This window comes from Oryza sativa, chromosome 11, assembly GCF_034140825.1.
Source record: "Oryza sativa Japonica Group chromosome 11, ASM3414082v1".
Taxonomy (NCBI): Eukaryota; Viridiplantae; Streptophyta; class Magnoliopsida; order Poales; family Poaceae; genus Oryza; species Oryza sativa.
The window spans coordinates 9,625,712-9,646,877 of record NC_089045.1 but is presented as its reverse complement, the minus strand read 5'-3'; the positions used below and the strand labels follow the sequence as shown (position 1 = coordinate 9,646,877).

The 21,166-nt window shown below is 38.3% G+C and overlaps 1 protein-coding gene across 2 annotated transcripts; it reads left to right on the top strand.

Moving 5' to 3' along the window:
• Positions 1 to 2,499: 2,499 nt before the first annotated feature.
• On the top strand, positions 2,500 to 19,256 carry LOC4350254 (uncharacterized). 2 transcript variants are annotated; one of them, XM_015761989.3, is made up of 18 exons: positions 2,500 to 3,038; positions 3,425 to 3,539; positions 3,809 to 3,916; positions 5,725 to 5,906; positions 6,233 to 6,428; positions 6,924 to 7,181; positions 7,426 to 7,572; positions 8,832 to 8,910; positions 11,306 to 11,419; positions 11,492 to 11,655; positions 12,720 to 12,838; positions 14,095 to 14,170; positions 14,262 to 14,333; positions 15,178 to 15,304; positions 16,365 to 16,479; positions 17,283 to 17,473; positions 17,563 to 17,675; positions 18,851 to 19,256. In XM_015761989.3, exons 1-18 carry the CDS (start codon positions 2,782 to 2,784, stop codon positions 19,118 to 19,120), a joined length of 2,703 nt encoding a protein of 900 aa, XP_015617475.1. In that variant the 5' UTR covers positions 2,500 to 2,781; the 3' UTR covers positions 19,121 to 19,256. The 2 variants fall into 2 exon arrangements, with proteins under 2 accessions (XP_015617475.1, XP_015617476.1); XM_015761990.3 differs by lacking the exon at positions 11,306 to 11,419.
• Positions 19,257 to 21,166: the final 1,910 nt, after the last annotated feature.

Sequence of the window (21,166 nt, the reverse complement as noted above, 5' to 3'; positions counted from 1 at the left end):
ATTTTCAGTGATCCGAGTAATGCTACAGTGAAAAATAGAGAAATAGTTATGCATGCACACTTCTACGACTTATAGGAAAGAAAATTTCTTTTAGTCTTACTATACTTACATTCATATAAAAATAAAAGGAAAAAATACAAACTACCCCCTGAACTATCGCGGTCGACCGAATTACCCCCTGAACCCGAAAACCAGACATTGCTCATCCTGAACTTTCAATATCGGACAAATTACCCCCCTCGACCCAATCTAGAGCGGTTTTGTCTTATGTGGCGTACGTGTGGCAATGTAGTCAGCATTTTATTTATTAAAAAAAATGTGAGACCCACCTGTCATACTCCCCTTCCATCTCTCTTCACACACACTCTCTCACAGGCCGACACGTTGGAGCTGGAGGTGGGCGGCGGCGCAAGATGGTGCGCATGACAGCACGCGGACGAGCGGTGGGCGGGGGCGGGCAGGCAGGCAGTTGGCGTGGACGGTGGTGCTCATAGCGTCACGCACGACGCGGCGCCGCGCACAGCGGCGGCCGTGGTCGAAGCTGGGTGGTGAGCGGTGGCGGCCGTGACTGGGCGGCTCCGACTGGTGGCGGGCTCGATGGGACAACGGCGGAAGCGGCGTGGAGATGGAGATGGAGGTGGAGGTTGAAGGGGAGGTCGGCGCGCATGGCGGCGTCACCGGGATCCGCCATTTGGGGGGTGGGAGGGGAGGGAGATCGGAGGGGAAGACGACCAAAGCTTCCTCTCCGCCGCTCCCGTCGTCGCTTGGAGCACACTCCCAGCCACACTCGTCGCCGCTCACCGCCGACCGATTCTCCCTCCTTGCCTAGCCCGCCGCCACTCGCCTAGCCGCGTCCGTCGCCACCGACCGGTTCCCCCTCCCTGCCGCGCCCGCCGCCGACCAGAGCCGCGCCCACTGCTGCTCGCTGCCGCCTCCAACGCCAACAACACACAGATAGAAGGGCTTAGTATGACCTGTGGGCCCTATATTTTTTATTTTATTTTTGCTGATTGGATTTCCACATCGGCGCCACGTACGATCAAAACCACTCTGGATTGAGTCGAGGGGGGGGGGGGTAATTTGTCCGGTTACAATAGTTCGAGGTTTAATATGTCTGGTTTTGTGGTTGAGAAAATTTCTTCTACACCCCTGAAAGTTTAACCAATCATTTCTATGCCCCTGAGTTTTGCCCACCCCCTTTATGCCCCTGAATTTTGGTTTTGATCCCTTTCATGCCTATTTAGTTAGTTGAATGTTTAATTTCTATGAAACTGACCATTTTGCCCTTACACATGAAGGAAATCTGGAAATTGTAGACTAGCTATATTGTTTGAAGTGTATAATTTTGTCATATAAGACTATTATATTTATGATTTTATTGTATGAGGTATTATTCATGGCTAAGTTTATTTTTACATAATGACATAAAAACTAATATTTATTTACTTATTAAAAGAGTATATGTAGCATTTTTATGGTAGTTGAACATTTTTTCATGTTGTATATATTATATAGGAATGCTTTCCAAAACTATGTCTATCATTTAGAAAAAATGCTACACATACTTTTTTAATATATATTAAAATTTCTATGTACAACAAACTTACAAATATTATAATCACACAATAAATTTCTATACTACCAACAATATAGTTTACAAATTTCTACATATTCCTCACGTATTAAAGGGTAAAACTGACTTTTTATACCTATTAAACGGTCAACTAACGGTCAATTGACGGCAAAGGTATGGAAGGGATCCAAATCAAAATTCAGAGGTATACAAGGGAGTGAAGAAAATTCAGGGGCATAGAAAGGATTGGCTAAAATTTCAAGGGTATGAAGGGAATTTTCTCTTTGTGGTTAGGGGGGTAATTCATACTGTCGCAATAGTTAGGGGGTAATTCGTAATTTTTCCTATACAAAACGAATAACACTCACATAAAATTAATTCTTGAGCTTTATTTTTGTCCTCCAAACTAAAAAAAGCCCTCAATTTTTCCCTGTTGCTTCTCCATTCCGAATTCCGAATGAGCACTTGAAGATCCGTTGAGGCTATCAATCTCGAAAATGCTAGGGATCAGGCACCCGATCAGTGCCAGAAAAATCGGGCGTCCGCCCCTTCCCGCGCCTCCCGGGCCTCCGTGCCGTTCCCACCACGTGCCCCGTTGCAACAAATTACCCACATATTATGAAAACTCTCTACTAAGGGAATCTATTTCAATCTTTGTTCCGCTAACAATGATTCAGCAAGTGTACTTATAATGTTTCACTTTGTATGGATTAAATGTTGCCGTGAATTAAAACATCCTTTCGCTATTTGCTGAAACATTGTTTTATATATGGTGAAACAACACCCGATTTTTTTAAACCGTTTGTTTCATACATTGTAGCAAAATGTTTCATGAAGATGATTTGGTTGTGTTTTAGCTTTTTAAAAGATTAAAATATTTTCGATCAACTTAGTAATTAAACCATTCCGATCTGGCGCCTCGCATCAATCCGCATGGCTTTACGGCCCATAAGCCCACTAAATCCGGCCCATATTTGCTCTCCCCCGCCTCGCACCGCCCCCACACTAGCCAGCCGCCGCCGCCGCCGTCCTCCGCCGCCGCAGCATCGCCGTCGACCTCTCGTCTTCTCCCTCCCCGGCGTCTCGCCTGCACCACCGCGCCTCCCGCCTCTAGGTTTCACTAACATTGGTAACCGCAGCTCCGGCCTCCGGGGCCCCGGTAGCTCGCCGCTGCTGCGCCGAACCCTCTATTCCGTCGCACTCCGGTGATGTCGGACACGGAGGAGGAGCGCCGTCTAGGGCGCGGGTCGGCGGGGGCGGAGGCGGGGGCCGATGGGCAGGAGGACCCTGACGGGGATGAGGAGGAAGAGGAAGAGGAGGAGGAGGAGTACGAGTTCTGCGACGCCGAGGAGGCGATGCAGTGCGTGGAGATGGCGGAGCGGAGTGCCCCCGACGCCGGCGTGCATGACTACGAGGCGCTCGCCGCGCGCAAGCGCAAGGCCCTCGCCGAGGAGCGAACCGAAAGGTGATCTCGTTGAACCTGCTCCCTAAGATAATTTCTCTTTGCTAAGTAGCTTTATAATTATATTTCGTTACAGTTTGGTGTAATTCCACTGATGCTACTGTTTTTCTATACTCTAATCTTCTAGTCTAGTAGTGGTTTCATGAGCAAATCGTGCATTTCTTCTTAAAATATATCTTTGTTTTTTTCTTTTCTATTTAGTTTTATCAATCACCTCTCCTCATGTCATGATCTTTGAACTTGCGAAGTATAATTAAAGCTTGTTTTTGTCTTTGCGTTCTGTTTTAAGTTGTCTGTTCCAGGCATTGTATCACCTCCTCATCACATACCGTGTTGCAAAGCAATTGCATTTCCTGAGTATACATTTCAATGTCTTGGTCATCATCCAGGGATGCATCTTCAAAGAAGCCAAGGCAGGATGGGCTTTCAGAAGTGGAAGCAGCGACTGTGTTTGACCAACTAATGGAAGGCTTTGGCCTTCGTAGGAAAAGAAGGTCCAAAGATGTATGGTACCATTTTTTTAATTTGTCAGCACAAATGATGCAAAAAAAATTCCCTTGTAGCATTGACTACGATGTGCACAACACAAGTATATTTTTGTCTTGAATCTTATAGAAATGAAATCTTTGTAGAAACTATTCTTGAGTTGATTTGGAAAATATTTGGTGTAAATGCCTAAGTTTTAATTTACACTTGAGATTGAGTGTTGTTCTCAATGCAGTTCATAAGTGATCAACATAATTTTTTACTTTTTATATTTTCATTTTCATCAGGCCAGGAAAAGGGGAAGAAAGAAAGGAACAAGGAATAAGTACAGTCCTGAAGTTACTAAAAAATTGGGTGATGCCACACTGCTTTTTACAGAGAGCAGATTTAAGGAGGTCTAATCTCTATCTTTCTTAGTCTAATCAATAGTTGTTGGGGGATATTAATTACATGCTCTATGTTTGGATAAGTGGTTTGAAGGACGTTTATTGTGTATTTGTGTTGTTGTGGCAAACTCAATTTTTCTAGTGGCAATATTGTGACTGTTGCTTCTGATTTAGCTAAAGACTGGAAGTTCTCTTTTTTCTTCTTGTCATTCATAAGTTGCATGATCACTAAATGGATCAGCTGGATGATTTGGAATTTTGCATGTTCATTTGACCTCGTTGTCTACTATTGGTACAAACTTTTGTTATGGAGTATGCTTTGGAATTGTTTTCACCTTAATCTGTCCAAGTTCTCAGTGTCTTCAAAGATTATATGAGCTGGTCTCCACAAGGATTATTAGTAATTGATCTGCTTATGCTTGATTATAATCTTGTGTAGTCGTGTTAATCCAAGTACTAGGCGCTGGTCAGGTGGCAGGCTGGGGCTCTGTGCCTAACTATTGATTAGGTGCGCTAGGCATGAAAACTTGGCTAGGAAGCGTAACAGGCAGGATATTTTACTAAGGAAACAAGATTGAGAACGAACAACCTTTTTTTAGTTATTCTAGAAACTAGATCGGGGCATGGCAGTTTCAAGGGGTGATAAGGTCTGCACCATCATGCAGTCACCTCATCTTCATCAAAGATGTGAATGCCATGTGAACACATTTCTGTTCTCCAAGGCTTGTGTGTCATGTTTAACTCTTGTTGTAATTCCTGTTCCCATCTTTCCTTAGGAACTGGAGATGATCAATGAACATAAAGTTGTGACTTTTCGTCTTGCTATTTCTTGACTATTCAAGTTTAGATATTGGAAGTCGCTGAAATACAGAGCGGATTTCTGATTCTGGAGTTCTTATGAGCATCTGATGAACCACTTCTGAAGAAACAGATTTGTGGAACACCAAAAAATAGGCTTGGTTTATTATATCCATTTGAGTTAGAAGTTTCCTTTGTTTATAAGAATAGATGCAATTGCTCGCTGATGATTAGAACAATTAAGAGTTTTGCTCCATTTGGTCAGATTCTTACTGGAGATGAGTTTCCTGTGTTGCAAGAATTGCTTTATAACACATACTATAAGTTTTCTTATTGATTTCCTGTTGGTTTCTTGGATAAAACACAGCTCAGATATACTGTTCTTGGAACAAGACAGAAAATGTTAAATTCATGAGATTCCGCATTCAACCATTATCTTTGCAGTCAATTTACATATACCAATAATTTCAAGTAAATGAAGATTAAAAAAAAATCCAGGTAATGTTAATCCTTAATCATCAAACAAGACAGCCATCCATTTGATTGAGGGTATTTCAGAAATTTCAAAACCTTCAGCTACAACCAACAGATCAATGAAAGGGCAGGTTGTCAAATACACAGCCTTAGCTTGTTAAGACTCATAATCCTTTGTGAAATCCCACCTTTAACCAAACTACAATTTATTGTGGTAGCAATGGGGGTTGCTAGGTGAAACTAATTGTTGATGTAAGGAAAGTCCGGTTCATCAGAAAAACCAGCAGTGTAAATAGTATCACTGCCAGTTTGACTAATCTAGTTGTTACAGACTCATTTGTTCCAGAACCTTATGACCAAGAAACCTGGGGTTTAGTAACATTAGGCATGAAAGATAGGGTTCTGTGCAGTTATGACCATAAAATATGTGATTTCAACACTATAGAATTTTTAGAAATTTTTACAATCTAACTTTATCAATTTCTATTATGTTGTTTGATTAGGATGACAGTAACCTTTACCTTGTCTACTCTACTAAACTGCAGGCAATTCCTATATTACATGAGGTTGTGCGGATCGCGCCGAATTTGTCAAATTCATACCATCTACTTGGTAGCATTTATAAAGAGTGCGGTGAACTAGATAAAGCCATAAACTTTCTAATGCTCGCTGCATATGTTTCTCCAAAGGATGTATTTTTGTGGAAGAAACTCATTGACATGGCATTGTGAGTTAATGCTAATCCTTTTTCCTTTTTCTATGTTTCATTTTTTTAATTCTATTCATAAACTTTTAATTTGTTACAGTAGTTAGCTTGATTTATGCAGAGTACAAATGTTGCATTCAGTAATATGGTCTCATCCTCAGACCTCAATTTTGCTTTTATGTTTTATGATACTAATTTTCAGGAAGCCTCTAGTTCTTGTTAATACATGAACCCAAAGTACCTTAATTGCTGATTACCTAGCATAATTTTTTCTTGGAGGTAAGGCATACAATGGCCAGAAATAATAATATAACGGACCATATTGACTACTTTATTATATTTGTCAGGAAAAAGGAAGATGCTGCTTTAGCAAGACACTGTGTTTTAAAAGCGATGAGAGCAGATCCTGAAGATGTAGGACTGAAGTTTGATTGTGCTAATATATATCGCGCTTTGCATGACTATCAGAAAGCTGGAGAGATATACGAGCAGATAGTCAGAATTTATCCTTCAAACATTGTTGCTCGTAAAGCAGCAGCACAGGTTTATTTGCTTATAACAATTCTTGCGTTATTTTGTGGTGCATATAAATTACAAATTGATTTTAGCTTTTATGGGCTAGTAGCGTTGGTGAATGAGGTTCTTCCTGGTAGCCAGCGGCAGGGAACCATTGTAGTCAGGGACAAGAGGGAGATACAGATATAATGATCTTTCATGCCTCTATTTGAGTCAATGAATACAAACATATAGGTCCCTAGACATGCATGTAAACAAGACCAATTAGCACCATCCAAACAGGACACTTATCTCTATTTAGCTTAAGGCACAAGCAAGTATGAGGGCTCTTAACTTCTATAGACTCTTGGACTCCTGGATGCCAACTGCTAAGACTTGACTCTAGACACCTGGATGCACATGACACAACTAAGAACTCATATATCTGAACTGCTATCTAATCACTGAAGCCAGTACATAACAATATGGACTGCTGAGTTAGTTCTAGACTTCCACTTATTGCTTTGTGACTTTTTTGTCCAGATGTACAGGGACTGTGGTCAAATTGATAAAGCTATTAATTTATTGGAGGATTATGTGAATGCTCAAACTACAAACATCGACTCGAATCATCTGGATCTACTGATATCCCTTTATCTGAGAAATAATGCCTATAATGAAGCATTGAGGCTGATTGAGAGAGCACATATAGTGTTTGGATCTCAACACAATTTGCCAGTACAATTGCAGGCAAAAGCTGTAATCTGCCATGCTTATCTTGGAGATATGAAGCATGCCGAGGTTTGTCCCAGTTCTGTTCCATTATAGCACACACTTGACATAATTTATCCTTGATTAGTCAAAACCCACCTTTTGCTACCATTGGTTTATTAGACACTATAAATCCTCGATATGACTATAAATTGCTCTGATAACAGGTTGTACTCTGCAAGATTAGATTGTGCTTGTGTATATACTGTATCCAAGACTACTTCAACGTATAGTTTTGAGTTTCTTAGTTATTGAATTGGTATTACTTGTGCAGGTGTTTCTTCAGAATGTGCATCTGGAGCGTTCAAAAGATAACACCGATGTGATCAAGGAGGTTGCTAGCACTCTCGAAAATTTAGGACAATATGAGTATGCAATAAAGTTTTACCTGATGATTGAAGATGTTGCTGTTCATAATGATGTAAGTAGCCGATTTGCTTCATTTTGAAGTTCTGTTTCACTATTACATGTTTCTAGCGTTCAATTAAGCATGGAACAAATGATAATTAGGACCATATGATTTATAAATAATGGCAAAAAGCCAAAACCTCTACTTAACCCCCTGAAGTACAAAACCTGATATTCTACTCCCCAACGCATGAACAACTATTTGAAACCCCCCCTCCCCCCTGGAGTTGTATTGTAAGTGTTTTCCCCATGTGGACGATGACGAGAACAGTGACATGGTGATGGATTCAGTTAAATATTTTTTAACTAGCAGAATAGCTTGGAGAAGAAGTACAAATAGCACTGGAGGTGGTTTCTGGGCTTGCTGACTAAAGAAAGTGATTGCTTGGGCAAACTTGGGTGAAACATGCTTTGGTGTGTGTGTCATGCAAGCAACACCACCCACCACGTCATTGTCCACATTGACTAACCACAAAGTGTTAAGCGAACTTTTTCCTAAATGCTGTGAAGTCTTCAGAAGATCAATTCAATCCTGTGAATCTTTTGACATATATAACTTATCAAGGTAATGCTATAAGTGCATAATACGATTATGATAGACTTGGTAATTGGAAACAAACATCTGGTTTGATTCCAATGAGTATAATTTTTGGAAGGGGAAGGAAGCCCATCTCAACATAATAAATTTGAACCTATCCATTAGTCGTGAGTTATAGTGGAATAAAATTATGTAACTACGTAACCCAGAAGAGGTGAAGCCAGGCAACTGCTACTGAAAGAAGTTGGGGGCAAAGCAGTTCCTATTAGCTGATTTGAACATAAATATGATAAAAAAATCAATTAATCATTTGAGAATGTGCTTTTAACAGCATGTAGATCTTCTAGCTAGCCACAAATGTTCCAAATTTGATTAGAATGTACATGCTCTTTAGAAGGCTTGATAATGGTACCATGATCAGGAATGGGGAATGGGCTTTGTCTGCTTTAATGCTTCATAAAAAAAAGGTATTTAAAAATCTACAGAAAACATTCTAATTCACAATGGATCAACTAGTCACTTGCTTACACATGTACAAAGGATGCAATCCTTCATAAAAGATTCTATAAATACATGCCTACAGAAATCCATCAATAAATGATATTTTGGAAATGAAAGGATGGGTGTAAAGCACACCATCGCAATCACCTAGTCCATTAAGGGATTGAGGAAGTTGTATGTATATTTTATTTCCTTCACCCTTCTCTAGTTTGATATACTATAACTTGTTTCAGGGTAGTTCATATGTGAAAGTTGGTCAATGCTACATGGTCATAGGGGAGAAAAGGAAAGCAATTCCTTACTTTCAGAAAGGTTCTGTTCTATTTCCTTCATGAAACCCTTCCTCTTTGGTAGCAAACTTGAGATTGCTTAAGAAGTTAAGATATACATAAAAAGATAATGCTGGTGAAAATCCGTCACAGCAATGTTTTGTTGGAGCTTTGAAAGTAGTATTACATGGAGAGGATCTTATGCCCTGTCTCTTCTTTTCTGAATCAATTTGCTTTCTGATATTCTCATAATATTCCATAATTGTTCTGCTTTGCATTCCCTACACCAGATTCTATGCATTGTTCTCAAAATCGTTAGAATATGGTATTACAAAAGAGAGAATAAATTCTATTGTCAGGGGTGGTGACTGTTATTTGAATGGACTTTATGGAGATTGAGTTTCTTAAATCATAGACAAGAGTCACGAGACATTCTAGGATTCTGAGAAATGCAGACATGACATGGCCATACAGAAAAGACAAATCAGAACAAATGAAAAAAAAATTGTATTACAACAAGCCTAAGACAAAACAGAACAAATATAAAAAAAATATTGTAACACCCTAGCAATTACAACAAGCCTAAGATGCTGGTAATATAATCAGGAGCAAAAAACATGCTAACAAGTAAAACAACCTAAACAAAGATAAATAGACTAAGTTTTACATCTCAAGTGTTCATTTAGCCTATTAACTCAATAAATACATTATGGTTTATTAAAATGACAACTTAACATTTAAAGATTAAATGTGAACATGACGTGCAGAAGTGTGTTGCTACTCCCATCCCCTCAAGCAAGCATGCCACATCAAGTACCTAGAAGGATTGCTCAGCAAGCAAACTGCTTTAACAGTTTATTTAAGCTACAAGTTCATTAGGTGATTATTTAAATACGAGAGTGCAACCTCATTAAAAAAATTAAGTTAAACTTTTACATAAACTTTATAACTTCATTGGTGAAAGTAAAGCCACATCTGCATAACTTCTCAAGAAGCAACTCTTCTCAAAGATAACCCCGATTGTATAACATCTAGCAAAACTGCAATAGGTGTTTTCCTATGGAAGCCACTCTACATAACTTATTGCAATTCTCCTATGGAAGTTATACAATTGGAGTTATATTTGAGATGTGTTTGCTTCTCACAATGTTGCTTTATTTTCACTCATGAAGTTATGAAGTTTGTTTATTTGCAAGTTTTAACTTGTTTTTTCAGTTTTCATTTGGATTTTATACGAAAAAGAAAAAAAAGGAAAAAAAAAGGAGTCTTTATGTCTCGTTACTGAGGACCTCGTTTCGAAAAATACGCCGTCTGGGAGCTTTACCAGGACTAACTAGTAAAATACCTAGATCCTAAAGTATCTTTAAAAGATAGCAATATCGTATTCGTCTAGAAGAAAAACGGAAATTTCGTTTTCATTATGGTCTGACAGAATGACAATTACTTAAAATGATCTTGTACTCCTGTATTTATATCATGACCTAATGAACTTGTAGTTTAAAGAATTTGTTAAAGCTGTTCGCTAGTTGAGATTTATCCTCACACCCTTACAGCCTTTCCAGGTATTTGATGTGGCATGCCTACTTTAGAGGTTGGGAGTACCAAAACTTTTGCACGCCATGTTCCTATTTAATTTTTAAATGTTGTGCTATCATATTTATGAAGAATAGATGTACTTATGGAGTTAATAGTTTAAATGAACACTTGAGACGTAAAACTTGGTTTATCTAACTTTGCTTAGTTTGTTTTTACTTGTTAGCATGCTGTTGGCTCTAGATTATATCATATATATATATATTGATGCTTCCATAATACTTTTCTTTGTGAGAAGATTCTGCAGAATTTCAATGTTTTGGCATTGTTTCATGGTTGTTTAGTAACGTCTCAGGCTTATTGTAGTTGCTGGGGTGTTACATGTATTTCTAAGGTTCTTTTGAGAAATGTAAGTCCACATTTCTGGACTTTCATGTACTCCTGCTATACTATCCATTTGAATTGCTCTGAGATTTGTGCAATAGAAATGACAATTATTCAAAGTTGGGATGTAAACAATATTGCTATTGTTGGTGCTGGGCTCGTCCTGATCACTAGGAGACTCTGATCAAGCTAGGCCTAAACTTATGTATTAGTGTCTCCTGATGATCGGGACAAGGCTAACACCGATGAGAGCGATCTCACCTTTATCCCTGTTTCAGACCCTTATCCTATCCATGAATCAATGTCCATAACATATAAGATTGTGAATTTGGAAGGTATATTCATTTAGAATTTTTAGAACATATGTGAGGTTTGAATCTATGTAAAGGAGCGGTTACCCCTAATGCTGGGAATTCAACATCCTCGGCATGAGGTTTTGTTTATTTAATTTCTTTTGAGTTAGTTTTTTCCATTATTATCAATTTTGAATCTTTGATGTAGTTTTCTTTATTCTTTCATAGCCTTGCAAAGAATGGAGGACAACATTGATGTGCGAATAACTTTATCCTCTCTTTTTGTTGATGTGGATAAGAGTGACGAAGCTATTGTTTTGCTTTCTCCTCCTAACAATTCAGGTATACTATCCCTAGCTTGTTCAATGCAATTAGCTGCTTTCGTTGTTCAGTTTTTTTTAATGGCATTTGTAGGGTCAAAGTCTGCTACAGATCAACCGAAGCCATGGTGGCTTGATGGGAAAGTAAAGATGCACCTTGCGAACATATATTACAATAAAGGCATGTTCGAGGACTTTGTGGGCACCATTCTTATACCCATTCTTGAAACACTGAATATTGAGTATGCTAATCGAAAGGTAGAGACATTGATTCACATTTAGTTTACTTGATCAATGATTGCACATCTACTCCCTCTGTCCCAAGATATAAGCACTTCTAGAGTTTTTCATGGGGATTAAGGAGATAGGGGAAATTGAATGGGGGATAGTTGTGATTGGTTGAGAAGAAGCGGTAGGTGGAAAAGTTGCTATATTTTGGGACAGTGTTAGTATTTGTTTTTGTTCTTGCTGATCTGTATTCCACCTGATGTTTTTTTCCTTTACTGTCTTATCAATTATATGAGCTATGAAATCAGCCTGCTTGCTTTTGTGTAACTCATGCACAACAACTTTCTTTTTCTTTTTCTTTTTTAGCCAGGCGCACAACAACTTTCTACTAAGATTAATTGAAGTTGAATCACTTTGAAATTTGTTAAATAGCTTTATGTGTTTGATTTGTTTCTTGGCTTTCCAGGAATTTGATTAGGAAGGCACATATGCTGGGTTTAATATTGTGTTAGTTTTTAATAATTTTGTTTGTTCTTCCAAATATTTTTCTTGTTATGAGATCAAATTGTGTTGCTTTTTAATACAGAATTTGTGTAGACCTGTGAGACTTGGGGCACTTTTTTTTTTGGGTACTACTGCAATAGTTGAGTTGACATTTTGTAAACTAGGATTTTGTTCATGTGTTGACTATGAAGCAACTATTTTTTCTGTAAATTTTATATACGTGTAATGCTTTTTTTGGTTGACCAAACGGGGTACACATTGGCACATGGCATGGCAACCATGGTAGGTTCAGGAACCTACACTTTTCTATTGTGCACTTTTACGCTTTTCTAGATAATTTTATTTGCAATGTAGTGCTTTTCTATTTGCCCTTAATGGATGAATAACAGGTGGTGGAGAGATAGGATGATGTGGTCCTCTCATACATCTTTGTTTATTCTTCCTTTAATATGTGGTAGAGATATACAAGTTATTTTTATGTTTCTTGATAACAATATGTCTAAATGCCCAGCGGTTTATGGTTTGCTCTTGGGGTATGAAGCTTAATGTGTTAAGGTCATGTTATGTATTTTCTGTGACATTTCAATCAGGTGAGGAAAGCTAAAAAACTTCCAACTAATGTTCTATATGAAAGAGCCAAAGTGTTAGCTGAACAACGTCCAGAAAGCGTGTTTCAAGGATTAAGGCCAATAGCATCACCGGCAGAGTTGTAAGCATGCTATTATTTCATAATTTACTTATCTTGAGTAAATTGCATTAGTGGTACACAAACTTGTTAGGTGGGTGCAATTTAGTACATAAACTTGTAAAATACTCGTTTCAGTACACGAACTTGTCTAGTTTGTCCAAACGAGGATAAAAATAACTTGGCAATGTTATTTACGAAGTTGATGTTTATTAAGATATTACGTGCATAGTAGTGAGTATGTATAAGACATGCAATATTTATAAATTTGGTCTCTACTTTATCATTCATCATGGAAATGATGAATTTCGTATATTTCTAACCCTTATATCATTGCTCAGTTTTTTTAATCTTTTTCTACTATCACTATATCTTATTCTATTTTTTATTGAAGAGGTATATGTCTAGCAACCTTCTCAGATATATGTTTACATCGTATCCTAATCAGCCCCTAAATCAATAAGATTAGCCGTGTCGCCTTCCTCCACACGCACCAGACAAGTTTATGCACCAAAACGAGCATTTTACAAGTTCGTGCACTAGATTGCACCCACCTGACAAGTTCGTGTGCCGGCGATGCAATTTACTTATCTTTTATTTTTATCAGACTAGTTTATCACAAGTCCATGCAACCGAAAATATTTATCAACAAAAACCACCACAGAATAGGGTGTAAGGTGTTATTTGCGTGGTTTTAGAAACTAAGGATGAAAAAAGGAGTTGGGAATAGTTTGAGAGCCATAAATAGGCTTTGGCCTTTTAGGTAGAATACACAGAACCACAGTCCACAAATGTATTTTGCACGCATGGTAGCAGGTGGAGTTCCATGTCAGTTCTGATGATGCACACAATCTAGAACAATCTATTCCTAGCTATTCCTTTGCTATTGTTGTCTTTTTTGTAGAAATTTTCTTGGATCATATTGTAACTACTTGCTTGATAATTCGGTCACTAATTCATGAGGATCACGTCCTGCATCCTGCACTACTGTCGTGAATACTGAAGACTAATACCCCCATATGGCCCACATTTTTAGCAACCCGTGACCTGGTCCCATGACCTTATATCTTGACCTCCACTTGACCCAGATGCCAGGAAAGTGGCAACTGTGAATTCATGTACTATATTCACCAGTCTTTAGTTCTTTATCAGTTATCATGCTGCCTTCTGATTTGATTACATTCAACAATTACTTAGGGCCATGTTTATTATTGACCTCACCTTTGCCTGACGTATCTTTTTTCTGTGTTTGTATTGACGCTTGTTAAACTTTTTACTAGACAAAAGGCAAGCAGAGCAAAGAAGTTGCTAGAGAAAAGAGCAGCTTCGAATGAAGATACGATAAAAGATGATCTGGTATCTGTTTCCTTCTATGCTGGTGTTTCTACTTGGAAGTATTTCTTCCCCAAACCAAATTACTCATGCCTTCCTTGTTTGATATTTTTAGCAAAGGTCGAAGCAAATACCTCCGATATCTGGTCTACTTACGAATGCAGAGAACCATCAACTTGTGTTACATGTCCGTACCTGGCAGATGCCTTTCCCTACCCCTTTTTGCTAATGTTTTATTTTGCAATTGACACTTCGCTTTATTCATAACATTTTGAGCAAGTCCTACTTAATAGACTGTAGGCCCTTTGCAGCACAATTTCAGTCTTAAATAAGTTTCGGTTCCATTTGTTCCTCGCACCTTATTCATATAATCATATTCGAATATCTTGCTGGTACTGTGTTCAGTTTTAGGTGCTAACCACTAATGTTTGCCTCTTTGTATTTCTAAATCCCCTCTCGTACTTGATTTGAAGCTGTGATTCTGAGCTTTTGAGGTATTGCACTGAAGGAATTGGAGATGTAATTATTCCCGGCTTGTGATTAATTTTGTACATGCATGAGCTGCTCACATTGGTAGTCTTTGCAAGGTTATGTCAACTACAAACATTAGTTGACTTGGAAATTGATATGCCTACAACTATGGGGTTCTAAGTGCTACTGTAATGCAAATTTAGGGACCCACCACACCTAAATTCGAGTACAAGGACCTAGATGTCACATCCATGCAAGTTTGTGGACCTCAGTAAATCGTGTCTTAGTTCACCATTATAGGCCTATTGTGATTGCCCCATCAAAGACATACTGCTTACATCACAAACACTAAGTTGTGGTGTACATTTTAGTGCTCATAGCTTAATGTGCAATGGTAAAATAAGATTCTACATAATAGCAGGCATGTTTTATATGTACCCTGTTATTTTGGCCAACTGTTTGATTGTTTCCATGATGTCTGTTCTACATTGACATAGCTCACTTCTTGATGCTGCTTTTCTGATCATACTCTGGCTATTAACTTCGCCTTGGTTTTGTAGCTTTGCCAAACATTAGCTTTGCTTCACCGATACTGGGAGGCTCTACAAGTTATCAACCGTACTCTTAAACTTGGAAATGATACTCTCGCTGATGAGAACAAAGAGGAGCTCAGATCCTTGGGTGCTCGTAAGATCTATTCCCAGCTCTATGTATTATTCAATTGATAAAATGCTACATGCAGTTAGTTCATTGTAACTGACGACATACTATAGATTTCAGTTTTTGATCCAACATTTCCATTATTCTCATTTCAAATGATTAACCTCTTTTTTCCCCATGTGATGATCATCCTTTCCACTGGTCAGATTGGGCCAAACTGTCTATTAACATGGTTTGCTTCAGTCTGGGAAATGTGACAGATTGGCTCACCCAGATAAAGGTCCAGTAAAAGAATCAAATCCTTTGCTCTGTTCTGAAAAAAGTTAACTCCCTTTCTAATCATCTAAGTGCAGTAGCCCAGTTGATGTAAGCTCACCATCCATCCATACGGATGTCAAGAAGTGATGGGTTTGAACCTTCCTAATTTTTTTTCCCTTTCACATGTTGTCAAAGGTTTGGTTAATCGCAGATCTCCTGCATGTTCTAAAAAAAAGGTTTGGTAAATAAAACTAATTGCTGGCCACACCTTAGGCATACAGGTGTATGAAAGGGGGCTCTAGGGCAAAAAGACTATCACGTCAGAATTGTGGCAATTAACCAAACAGCTAGAGAAAAACATATAGAATTTGGCAGTGTGGGAAAACCAAACAAGCAACTATTGCAACTAGGAACTTCCATTCAATTATGTGATTTGCAACCATCAGAATGACCTCACACCTCATAATAAAAGTTAACTGATGTGGGACACAGAGCTGGTCTTGAAGTTCTCCACATTGGAATTCCCATGCCTTCTGCCGTAAGTGCTATGTTCTGGCTGTACCTAGGAGTGGCGGGTAGGCCCAATGGAGAGGTGCTGCTGGGGCAGGAAATGGTAAAGAATGAGACCAGGGTGATATTGTATGAGTGAATCTGGTTGCCAATTGCAACTATATTAGTGTCATTTTGTTGACACTCTTAATGAGTGATTGAGTAGCACGCACTGACACTTCATCGATTTCTTATTATATTATGAAAATCGAGACAGGTTATTTGGTAATATTTATGACAGTTCGTTTGACTTGATATTATTGTTCTTGCAATTTTGCAGAAATAGCTTATAGAGCTCCAGACCCTAGACATGGCTTTAATTATGTCCGCTATGTAGTTCAGCAGCATCCATATTCCCTTGCTGCATGGAACTCATACTACAAGGTGACATCAAGGTAATAGTTGGAATGATTATGATTGAATTTTTGCATTTATTAGTTGGAATGATTATGATTGATTTTTTTTTGCATTTATTTATACTGGTCACACTACATATGTTCTGTATTTTGCATGTTGTATACAATTTGTGGGGCATAGGCCTTTGGTTCCTTTTTGTCCGGTTGAAAGACCTTTTACTTTTTTTTTTGCCAGCATTAGTAATTTCGTTTCAGTTAGATTATAGCGATAAACAGTGTTGAACAATCTTATGTAGCCACAAAACCCAGCTGTGAATTGGGTGAAGGTATCCTAGAGCTGGCTGATTGGTTTTTGCCTTTTTGCACTTTTTGGCATAAACACCATGAAAAAGGGCTGAGTTGTGTTGTCAATTCTTCATGTTTTGACAGAGTATTTGAAAATGGTATACCTAGCATATTCAGTTGAATCCTAATCAACTCCGAATTTGAAACCTCTCACCTGGCTTGTTAAAATGCTGATTGTTGGTCAGTCCTAGTTTTCCAATCCCTGCTTTCAAAAAAAAAACAGGTAGTGCTTTAATCTCCACTTTCGTTAGAACATGCTTTTGTTCAACACATTTTTATTTTTTTTATATGCAATATCCACTAGGACTTCCCCAATAGCCCTTCTGGTGTTGTATGACATTGCTCTTGCCCTGCTAGGCTCCTCAGTTTCCAGTTTCCGTTGTACTACTCTCTGATAATACTCAAACAATATAGTCTGTATATATCGAGTTGCACCATGAAAATTTTGAAATCAAAAGCAGCTGTTCACTTGTTCTAATTTCACATTTTCTTTGCAGAATAGAAGATAGGTTCTCACGTCATCATAAATTTCTTCTACGGACAAGAGAAGAAAAGACTGACTGTGTGCCTCCTATAATCATATCTGGCCATCGATTTACGGCTATCAGCCAGCATCAGTCAGCTGCTCGTGATTATCTGGAAGCTTATAAATTGAACCCAGAAAATCCATTTATAAATCTCTGTGTTGGTATGCCACCAAAACAATGGCATTAAGTATTAACATTAACACGTATCAACATATAAGAGTACTAACTGTAGCTGTTCAATCATTTGCAGGATCTGCTCTAATTAATTTAGCCCTTGGCTTTAGGCTTCAGAATAAGAACCAGTGCATCGTTCAAGCTTTGGCATTCCTCTTTCGATATCTGCGTCTTTGTGACAACAGCCAGGTTTTGTCCTTATAATCCATATGGATAATGCTCTAGTATTTTCAGCATCTAAGCTGCTAGTAAGGCTCAACTGTTTCCTTATGGGTTTAGTGGCCGAGCTTTTTTCCTTTTTTACCAAATTTAATGGCTGGGGTTAGCCTGCAGTGCTGAGCACTTGCATCATTTGGGCCTGGGCTGTAAGCGCTTTGTGATGCATGTCGCCCCAAAAGGCAGGTCAGGTCCACAGGATTAAACAAATCACAGGGCAGAAGCATATGCATCCGTTACTTGCTTTCCGTACTTCAGTGCCTGGGTGGAATAATTTATAACACCAGACTGGGAGCACCTCAGCTGACCTACTTATAGGAGCCCATGGTTAAAAGCTGGTGTTAAGGCTTACAGCAGCAATCGAGGAATCGAGGAAGGTGACCTGGTCTGGTCCTGCATTTGGTTTCGGTTGGGTTTGCCTTTGATTTTCAGTATGCAATACTAATGCACACTGAAATAAGGCCATACATAGGAATTCTAAATCCTTCTTGCACTCTTGGTTGCTACACCAAGCTTGATATGCCCTATTTACACACAAAAAAAAAGAGAGAATTGTTTACACTTGGTCTTTACACAAAACAAATGCCCTATTTACCATCAATTGTTAACCAAACTCTCTATGTACCACCAAAAAGATCTTCTATTCCTTCAGGACAATTACTTTCAAAGTTTACCATTTTTTACCATTTCTGACATTTTTGGTTAATATAATGCAAGTGGGATAAGAAACACAGAATTGTTTTACATCCACTCTGTTACTCTTTTCTTTGCTTAAATCTGGCTTCTTGTGTTGTTCCATGCACGGGTGCTTGCCAAAATTTGCGAAATGTGCGCAATGCCCAACCTTCCCATCCACATGGGCTTATGGGCCACCTTGCATCCATCTTGTTCAGTGTTCATTGCTACGCCGCAAATCCATAATCAAATCTCATGGTTGTTAGTTGGCTAGGAGTCTGGAAATAGATGGTAGAGCACACCTTTATTTTGGATATTTGAGGTTTAGGTGCTTGGGGTGATATCGTTATTTTGTTCTCTTGCAACCACAAAAAACAGAAAACTAGCTTGTCAGTTAAACAGGACTTCAAGTTGAATAAATAGCAGTTACAGATAAATTAAGGTACATTGTTAATCATGTTTTCGCCTTGTAGGAAGCCTTGTACAACATCGCTCGGGCGTATCATCATGTTGGCCTCAACACCTTGGCAGCAATTTACTACGAGAAGGCTTTAGCCGTTGAGGTGAAAGATTACCCTATTCCCAGGCTTCCATACGAGGAGAATTCCTGTGCCCAGCAGGATCTCAAGCCAGGGTATTGCGATGTACGAAGAGAGGCTGCGTTCAATTTGCATCTGATTTACAAGAAAAGCGGAGCAGATGATCTCGCCAGACGGATTCTTAGGACTTACTGTACTATTTAGTAGTAGATAGAATTATACATGTATATATTTGGTATTTGCTAGTGTTCAGGTGACTGGGAACTGCACAAATTTTAGTTGAATTTTGTGGCCGTCCATTTCTCTTCAAGATTTGTGCACGAATATGAGCTTTTGTTTCTTTGTCGGATCTGGAATCCACTAGGACACAGTACCTGAAATTTTGTAGGCTAATATGGGCATGTTCACTTTGATGCCATTTTCAACCTTACCAAATTTTAGTAAAATTGTCAAAAAAGTGGTTACATTTAGTTTGCTGTCAAATTTTGATAACTATATAAGAAATCCTGCCAAAATTTTGGTAACTATGCTAAAATTGGTAATACTCAAATTTGGTAAGGTTAAAAATGATATTAAAGTGAACATACCCTATATTTTTGGGTCGGCCCATCTCTGTTGAATTCTTGATCTCCTTTCCTTAGGGAGTCTGTTACTCTGTTCTAAAGTGAACGGATTGGTTACTTCTTCGATTTCGATTTCTATTAGCATGTTTCTCCAATTGTTAATTTAGTATAAAAAATTTTATGTAGAAGTTGGTTTAAAAAATCAAATAAATTTATTTTTCATTTTTATTAATTAATCATATAATAATTATATTTCTTGTTGCACGTGCGACTAATCAGTCACACTCATTATTAGTACATGTCTTAGGGTGTGTTTAGGGTGTGTTTGAGGAGAAGGGGATTGAGGAGATTAGGAAGATACGCAAAATGAGGTGAGCTATTAGCTCATGATTAATTGAGTATTAACTATTTTAAATTTCAAAAATGGATTAATATGATTTTTTAAAGCAACTTTTCTATAGAAAATTTTTGTAAAAAAACACAGTAGTTTGGGAAATGTGCGCGCGGAAAACGAAACAAACAAACTCACTCTCTCACCCTCTCGAACGCTGCCTTACTTCCCATAAAGAGAGAAGTCTTTCCGGAGAGGTGAAGTTGATTTGTTACCTGGTACTGCGTTTGCAATGGGTTCATTCCGATCTGCATGTTGTGTACTGTTGTGCTCGCTAGTTAATTTGACCTTTTTATTTGCTCGTGATCGAAGGATTTTAGGGCACCTAAAATCAACAGCATGCATCTTATTTTCTTGGAGACCATTTTAGGGAGGTGCATGCTACGATTTTAGGCCACAATCAGTTCATGATTCCTAATTTTTAGATGTGCTCCCTGATTTTTTTTCCCAGTTAAGAGCATGTCCATACATCAAGCAGGATAGTTTCAATCTGACTTTTATCCTAGTCATGGATAAATCACCTAAGTTCGGATCTCCGTAAGTAGTGAAAATTGTCCTATTAAGAGTCGCTTTCGCTACAATTCCGACAGGTTACGCTCTCTTAACCAAACCATTGCTTATGAGTCATCGGCTCATTACGATCACTTTCCTCTCCCACTACTTGGGAGCTCATTTTTTTTTTGGGTAGATCGAAGTATGAAACAATTACAAATGGATGATAAGTTGAAATGGAAAATATATTTCTGAATTTGATATATGGAAAAAGTAATCAAACCTTATTGTTTCCATAATTTGATTCGCAGAGCAAATTGTTTTTATTTTTACACTTGTATTGTAGTGTTTGTTAAAAAAAAAACGCATTCAGAGAGCTGGCAACTTGGTGGCTTGATGGGATTAGTGTTTGTGTAAGATTGAATTTTCGTCAGCATTTGGCTACTTGGCTGATTTTTTTGCTGCTCCAGCATTCTAGGATTGTTCGCCGAGTTTCAGGCTCAGCAGCAGTTCTCAAAAAAAAAAAAAAGCTCAGCAGCTTCACGTGCTAGTGCAGCATGATTAGGTGTTTTTTTTCTTTTTCAGATTGCAGTAGATAGCATTTACCTTTGTTATCCAATCAAGGACTATTTAGTGGATGGAAAGAGTAAATATTCCATATTTGAAGTAGATAGCTTTTGTTTTTATTAGAGAAACAATAGAACTGTGTTGCAAAACTTTGTGGCAGAAAATTGGAAATGAAAGGGAGAGTGAGAGGGTCCATGCTGCATAGACTATTGGTTAGAATGTTCTTAGGATATTCTA

Excerpts from the sequence above, each read along its gene's own strand:
- LOC4350254 (XM_015761989.3), top strand. The coding sequence starts at position 2,782 with ATGTCGGACACGGAGGAGGAGCGCCGTCTAGGGCGCGGGTCGGCGGGG. Across the intron at positions 3,039-3,424 it reads GCCGAGGAGCGAACCGAAAG|GGATGCATCTTCAAAGAAGC; the intron begins GTGATCTCGTTG and ends GTCATCATCCAG. Across the intron at positions 7,182-7,425 it reads GAGATATGAAGCATGCCGAG|GTGTTTCTTCAGAATGTGCA; the intron begins GTTTGTCCCAGT and ends TTACTTGTGCAG.